Genomic DNA, 7,773 nt, shown 5'->3' with positions numbered 1-7,773 from the left:
CAGGAATAACATTTAGGAACCTGGAAGGAGTATTTATGTAAACATTAGTTTGATCAAAACTGATTTGCAACGGACAGTGGTGAGAAACTCCTTTCTCAAGAATTTCCACCATAATGTCTGAATAAGTCAAAAACCAACTAGTGTTTCCCAAACATCTATCGATTCTGGAGAGAACTCTACCATCTCCATCTTGATTATTTGCACAAGTGTAATAACCCCCAGCAGTTTTCACACACTCTAACTTATTATCCTGCAAACACTGCGTAAAGTCCCTTATGTCATTCTCTGAAACAGGATTGCCATTGATTCTATCCTCTACACAAAGGGCAGAATTAAAATCCCCCCCCCTCCGAGCTGAAGAGAAGTAGTCACTTGTACATAAACACTACCTATGAAACTCCAAACATCTCTTCTCAAATCTATATTATTAAAATCGTAGACCGCCACCAGATCAAAAACCGTTCCAACCATCAAATCCCTCACCACATAGTTAATGGCTTGGGCCTGCACAAACATCCACATTCACCTTATGAAAGTTACAACAGAGACAAATCCTACCATTAGTAGAAAATCATAATTATTTTCACATTTCCAACCCCTAAACACTATTGAAAAGATCTTAGTGAACTTTCCTATTTGAACTCTAGTTTCAAGAAGAACACACAAATCAACCTTACTATTTTGCAAAACGATTTTAATCTCCTTTTGCTTAAAGGGTTTATTGCACCCCCTAAAATTTAACATTATAAGCTTCATGAGGAGACCAATGGGATATGGACCTTGACCATTCCATCATCTTTACTACACTGCTCCTCCACCAGTACAATCACTGGTTCATCGTAAATTAATTGATCATACTTGTTGTTAGTAGACACAAGAATAATGGTGCTGCCCATAATCATTTTACCAACAGATCTTGTGGGAACAAACCAAACAGGCTCAATGATTGATTGTTTATCAACTACAACTTCAGCAACACCCACTGATCCGCACTTTAGGTAGCTTCTTCTCCCCTTCCTGCATTTTCAAACAATCATGCCCAACTATTTGACATTTCTTGCAAAAGCTCGGGATCCAGTCATACTCAGCCTTTTGTCGATAATCATCCCACCAGGCCCTGCAACCAACACTTTATGCACAATAGGCTTAGTGACATCAACTTCAACCAAGATCCTAGCAAACAAGATCCTAGCCTGAGTGGCATGTAGTACACTCGTCAGCAAACAAGGGGGGGGGGGGGGGTTCCCAAGACACTAACTATTCTACTCAAAGAATCCACACCCCAACAATTCAAAGGTAGGTTTTGTAAATGAACCCATAGAGGCACTTCCTTGAGGATCTCATTTTCGAAATTGAAATTTGCCTCCCAATCTTTTACAATAACCGGTCTGTTGGCAATTGTGCGAGGGGTTGAGTATAGGAATTCATTTTGTTCATCCATGGTCTTAAAACAAACAATAAATACCCTTCAGCTTGATAAAAAATTTCAGGTTGATTGACAACATTAAATTACTTCATGAAGAAGGTGTTGAGGTAATTTATCATCGGATTTTCGCCAATAAGGTATAAAATAACAGCATACCTCCACTTAGCATTTTCAACCTCTAATTCATCACCATTCAAGCATACAGTTGGAGTACCATTCTTCAAAGTTCGGGCAATAAATTCTAATTTCATACCTTTCAAAGCAGATCGATTGTTCCCCAAAATTTTAGGTGTTGCTTGGCCTAGGGTGTCATCCAATACCAACCGTCGATTCACCACCGGACGACCAGATGTCGCAAAAACCATATGCGTATCAGACCCTCCCTCCACCAGAATTTGGGGTTCCGCCAAGCTTCCAATCAAACCAATGCTAGCAGCTGCACTTGCACTTGAAGACCCATTCTTCCCCAAATTGCTCCGTTGAGCAATAGAAGTAACCGGAGTTATCTTTTGCGTCGATTGCTGAATAGGAGCATTTCTCGGTCTTCGTCGTTTGGCCATGATTAATGGCAGACGAGCAAGTTAGCAAACAACGCTAACCTACGCTTTGAAAGGTTTCAAGGAGAGAGAAAGTCTTGCTAAGGAGTATTAAAAAAAATAAAAAAATCGTTATTATTACGAAGTATTATTTGAAAGATATTTAGATATATGGGTAATTATAATCATAAATTTTTAAAAAGTATTCTCTCCGTCCCTTCTTGTTTGACTCATTCGCTATTTTAGCCCGTTCTCAAAAGATTGCTCCATTACTATAAATTTTCACGAGGAACACAACTTTACTCTCATATAAAAAAACATTTGGTCCTGCCATTTTTGTCTCTTCTCAATTTCACTTAACCAACTCTTAATGCAACACTTTTAGTGTATGAGACAAACAATTAGGAACAGAGGGAGTAGTACATTAGGTTGATTAGGTTCGAATCATTCTAAATGAGTCATTTTACCAAATCAATACATTTTCAGCTTGAGTCGATAATCTCTTGCCCATGATTAATAGTGCATTTTAGTCATATAATTTTCACTTATCTAAACTTAATTAAACATATCAGAACTTATTATAGTAAAATAATACTTGATTAACTCTTATTTTTCTTAAACTTATCTTATCTATTTATTTTCCTGAAATAAGATTAACCTAACAGATTAACATGAACTAAATTGTTTGCAAACAACCGGTGTAAAACCCAACACAATTTTGTGCATAAACTATATTTACACTTGTTTGTGTTTTAAATATAATTTCAAACGTGGCTTACTGATGTTTAATTTGAAACTTTTGGAGAAGCATATGGTTGTCTTTTGAATGACTTAATTGGGAACCAAAGAGTATGAGATAAACTTATTAAACACACACAAACACCAAAGGAGATGAGGGGGAGGAGTGAGAATGGCGTAGCGGATATCCGAGATATGATGTGTGGGAAAACACATACTTCCTCCGTATTTTAAAAAGAGATATATTTTGACCGATACATATTTTTAGGAGAGTGGGTAGAATTTATTAAAATAAGATGAAAGTGGGGTAGTAGGTGAATTATTTATTATAGTAAAAGGATAATGTGAGTAAGTATAGGGACCACAAAAAATAGAGAAATATTAATATAATTGGAAGTGGGGACCAAAACACGTCAAAAAATGAAAGTATATCTATTTTTAAAATATGACCATTTAAGAAAAATGTATCTTTTTTTACAATACAGAGGGAGTATCACCCATAACAAGACAAATTAGGGGAAAATATAGGAGCTAAAGACAAAACACTAAATGACAAAACACACAAATCTGAACAAAAAAAAGGTAGAGAGAGAAAGAGAAAAAAGGTAGAGAGAGAAAGAGAAAAATTAGAAAGAGAAAGTACAAAGTGGATAGAGAAATTACCATTTTTTTAAAAAAAGTACAATTTTTTAAAAAACACAAGTATCATTCCTTTTAAATTAAATAACATTTCTTTAAAAAATAGTACATTTTTTTTAAAACAAGTACCACTTATTTTAAAACAAGTACCATTTTTTTTTAAAGTATCATTTCTTTATTTTTTCGTATTCATAATCAATCTCAAAAAATAAATTGCCAGCATTTTTTTTTTGTCTTTTTGTTATTTTGTCTTTTGCTCTGATATGGGTGTTGCCACACATATCAGATACGTATTTGTAGTTCCTTGGGGAGGAGCAGAGTTGTTGTAAGAATTTCAGGGATTTGCTTCACAAAGTTGTCAATTTCCTGAATTTTCACATATTGTCGGATATTGCTGAAACTTGGTCATCTTGTTGGGGATACATAAGGCATCAGTTTTACTGTTGGATCGTAGTTTAGTGCTCTAGTTTTTCTATAATCATAGTTGGACACAACCCCTATGTTTAGTGATATTCTTCACTTTTACACCTCTAACTGTACGATAATCTCTCGTGTATATTAGTATCGGTGGGTTGTGAACCTTTGTATATCGTAATTGGAATATTTTTCCTTCTAGTTAATCATAATATGTAAGAGAAGAAGCAAATGGTGGATTTCTCAAAAGTCACTTGCTTTTTACTCTTCACATTAAAGAGCCTACTCGGGTCCTCTCAACCACGATTCGGAGCATATCATATGCTACGTATGTACTCTCTCTGTTCTATTTTTGTTATGGAATTATGTTGAGTTGGGCCTCTATGTGTTGATTTTGTTTTAATTTTTTATTCTTTTTTATTTTTGTCATAAGATACGTCGTTCTTCAAAAAATAAATGACAGGGATCAACTTACATTATTTTAATAATTTCATTTGACATGTGATTTTTTTTAATTAAATAATATTTTGACTTGTGAAATCCATTTATATTTATGAAAATTGTATCGAAATGTTCATTAAATTGGATATGGTACTAGAAAGATTTTTCTGGTATATCACAATCACAATATAAGCACAATATTGCTGCTCTTAGTAATTTTAAATGCGGTACTACTTAAAAATAAGAATTTTCGATGTGAAATTTGGAGAACACTTTTAAGTGTCATGTCGAATGAAAAATTAACATTAAACTGTGAATATTTTTTTTACTGCATGTAGTATCGAAGCCTCCTACAAATTGCAAAATAACGCCATGAAATATACTCCGCGCAAAAATAACAAAAATTAAGTTGCTAGGTTGACAATGGCATTAGTTGGGATAGCAATATATACTCCGTACAAAATAACAAAAATGAAGTTGCTAAGTTGACAATAGCGTTGGTGGGTACTACCTCCGTTTCAAAAATATATTTACAGTTACTATTTGCACGGACTCCAATCCAATACTTAACTACTAATATATCTAATTTCGTATGTAAAAAAATTATAAAAATTTGATATTCTGAAAATGCATCCCGAGACCAATCTAACAAGATCTTACATGTAAAGTTTTGATGTATATAATGGTGAGAATTTACGATCAGAGTTTTTATACTTTGGACACATTTTCCAAAGCGTAAAGAATTTTCTGAAACGGAGGTAGTACATTGCTATACGATTGCATACATATATTATTGAACTTGTATTTTCTTACAATAATGGTTTCACTTTAGGATAGTTACGTTATAGACTTGATAAATACGTAGTGCGTAGTATTACTATATAATGTTTGGATTATTTATACTCCGTATGTTGTTTTTACTATACAAGGCCAAGTATCCTGAACTCGTGTTTCCAACATACACACTAACACAGAGTGCTCATTTATGGATTGCAGATAACTAAGTAAAATTAGTATAAAGAGAGTATTAAAATTTGAAACTTGATATTGAATCCCGAATATTTCACTGCACTTTGTATCTGTTTACAAACCAATTAAATTACGAGTTCAAGGTCTATATAGCTTCCATTAGGTAATTGCTAGTTGATGATGTCATTACTCGAATTAAAAACCAGCTGATTATCAAATTCAGATATTTTAATTTCATTTATTGTCAACTGTCAAATTAGTTATGGAGAACTTTGTAATCGGATAGTGAAAGGAATTTTGTTTAGAATTAAAAGTACATTATCATCAAGCAACAACTAAGATTCTGTAATCACATTTTTAGGTGGTATTTGGTAATGACAGGTTTGGGAGGGGAAAAAACACTTTTTAAGGTGAATTAGAGGTTTGACCATTTTACAAAGATAATGAGAGTGTATGGCTCTGCTAGGTTTGATAGAGAGTTTTGGGATAAAAAAAAAACCAATTTAAAAAAGCTCAATTTTTCTAGAATCATTCTTGCGTGGACCTGGTCCACAGTAATTTGTTGTAGCAACTATTTACTGTAAATTCAACAATTTACTATAGCACCCCTTTTACATACATAGTGACCTTTATTATTGATCGATTGTAATAAATTAGACATCAATTTTCTTAGATATAGTAATCATTCTTTTAATCAAAGTAACGCTATGTTTTTAAAATAGAATCGTGAATTAAAACCACATTATTCAAACATAACCTTTACTAATGACACCAATTTAATATTTTTTTCATAATAATTATAATAAACACGTCAAAATAAATTAGAATCAAGTTGTTAACTTTTCTTTTTAGGCATTGTCCAAAATAAATTTAGTGTAGACTAGGTCCATTTAAGAATTGGTGATTTTTCTATTAGAGATTTGAAAAAGCGGGTGTACGATGACAACTCTATCTTAGTATTGAATAAAACTACAATCCTTCCCAATCTATATCATTTTATGCCAATGTCCTTAGTCATTTTACAAATTATACAGCTAACAATTAACAACTAATTTGCCAAACACTTTACACAACTAATTCAACCAGTTAGCCAAACCAAATATTACAAACAACTAACATCTACTACCTCCATTTCAAAATAATCTTTATACTTTCCCTTTTAGTCCGTTTCATAATGTTCTTTACACTTTGTTTTATTGCTGATCAAACTTGCTAATTGCTAATTGCTAATTGTCAAACACGACCTTAATGTCACGTCCGATTAAGAATAGAAATGTCGCAAAGCGTTTCTATTTCGTCTTAGAACTTTTACAAAAAGATACTGAATACTTAGAATTACTAAAGGTGTAGGTTGTGCATAAAATGGTACAATTAAAAAAGGAAAAATGTATAGGAATAAGCCAACCTTTAGGCGTTTATTAAAAAGAAGTCATATTTTTTTATTATATTTAAATAAGTCAAACTTTAAATTAGACCAATTTGTGACATGCTGTTTCAGGTTACATAACAGGTCACTTTAAAAAATAAATTGATGGGTATTTCGAAGGATTTTTATACGATTTTCGGTGCAATTTTTTTACACATTATTCGAGATGATAGTTTGACACTTGGCACATTTTACGAGACAAACTTTTGATACGTTTTTTTTTGAGAAAATCGGCTTATACTATTTTTTTAAAATCAGCTTAAAAGTAATTTAAAAAAATTAGCTTAAAAATAATATTTTAAAAAAATCAGCTTAAAACTAATTATATATATAAAAAAATCTACAAAAAATAAGCTTAAAAATACAATAAAAATACAAAAATACAAAAAAATAAAGAGGTAGATGTTTACCTTTAGAACTGGTCACCGATCACTTGATTTGTTTAAAATTAATGATTACTAAAGTTAGACTTATTCAGTATAATCAAAAGCATGACTTATTTTTAATAGACGGTCTAAAATTTGACTTATTCGATCCTATCAATTTTTTTCATTAAAAAAACCCGGAGAAAGTGTAATTGAACCAAAAAAACCCACTAAAACAAGACAATAGTATATGGCAAGGACTCAAGACAGATATGTACCAAATTGTGACCTACCTCTTATTAAACTCAAGAGGTACACACTATATATGCAAGTATGCAGCATGACTTGAATTTAGAATTTTAGTTGACTTTATTTTAATTACCAAATAATTATAAAGAAAATCTAATACTTTGTAGTAGAATTATTTAAAAACAAATCCTTTTAATTTGTGATTAATTAATCTTTCACATACATGATGCCATGATGGTGCAAACCATGCCACATACATTTCTAATTTAGATTCTTTTTATCATCTTTGTGTTTGATTATTTCTTTCACACTTCTTTTCCACTTCACAAACGGCTCCCATGTTTTCCCCTACTTCTCATCTCGATTGGTTTGATTGGATAATCTTTAAATACTTTTTTAAAATTATTACTCCCTCTGTTCTTAAATATTAGTCCCCTTTTGACATTTTCATCCGTTTAAACTCCATATTTAAACGTACATATCTCCAAATACGTACGTTAAAGAAACATAAAAATTTGATCTTGTTATTACACATTAAGACGAACAAAACAAAATCTAACATGAAGATAT

At 31.9% G+C, this 7,773-nt stretch overlaps 1 protein-coding gene across 2 annotated transcripts; it reads right to left on the bottom strand.

The window, feature by feature from the left end:
- Positions 1 to 242: 242 nt before the first annotated feature.
- On the bottom strand, positions 243 to 2,105 carry LOC110792120 (uncharacterized). 2 transcript variants are annotated; one of them, XM_021996930.2, is made up of 2 exons: positions 1,680 to 2,105; positions 243 to 1,117 (listed from the first exon to the last, which is right to left on the bottom strand). In XM_021996930.2, the coding sequence occupies exons 1-2, from the start codon at positions 1,984 to 1,986 to the stop codon at positions 1,044 to 1,046; spliced, it is 381 nt and encodes a 126-aa protein (XP_021852622.1). In that variant the 5' UTR covers positions 1,987 to 2,105; the 3' UTR covers positions 243 to 1,043. The 2 variants fall into 2 exon arrangements, with proteins under 2 accessions (XP_021852622.1, XP_021852621.1); XM_021996929.2 differs by having other exon boundaries at positions 243 to 1,129; positions 1,680 to 2,103.
- Positions 2,106 to 7,773: the final 5,668 nt, after the last annotated feature.

The sequence above is a fragment of the Spinacia oleracea genome, chromosome 4 (genome assembly GCF_020520425.1).
Source record: "Spinacia oleracea cultivar Varoflay chromosome 4, BTI_SOV_V1, whole genome shotgun sequence".
Classification (NCBI taxonomy): domain Eukaryota; kingdom Viridiplantae; phylum Streptophyta; class Magnoliopsida; order Caryophyllales; family Amaranthaceae; genus Spinacia; species Spinacia oleracea.
The sequence above is the reverse complement of the archived record's forward strand: the minus strand, read 5'-3'. Positions and strand labels throughout refer to the sequence as shown.

What these genes read in the sequence shown, in the direction of transcription:
- LOC110792120 (XM_021996929.2), bottom strand. Translation starts at nt 1,986, where the DNA reads ATGGCCAAACGACGAAGACCGAGAAATGCTCCTATTCAGCAATCGACG. An exon ending in CAATCGATCTGCTTTGAAAG is followed by an intron (nt 1,130 to 1,679) that starts GTATGAAATTAG and finishes TTGTGCATAAAG; the next exon opens with TGTTGGTTGCAGGGCCTGGT.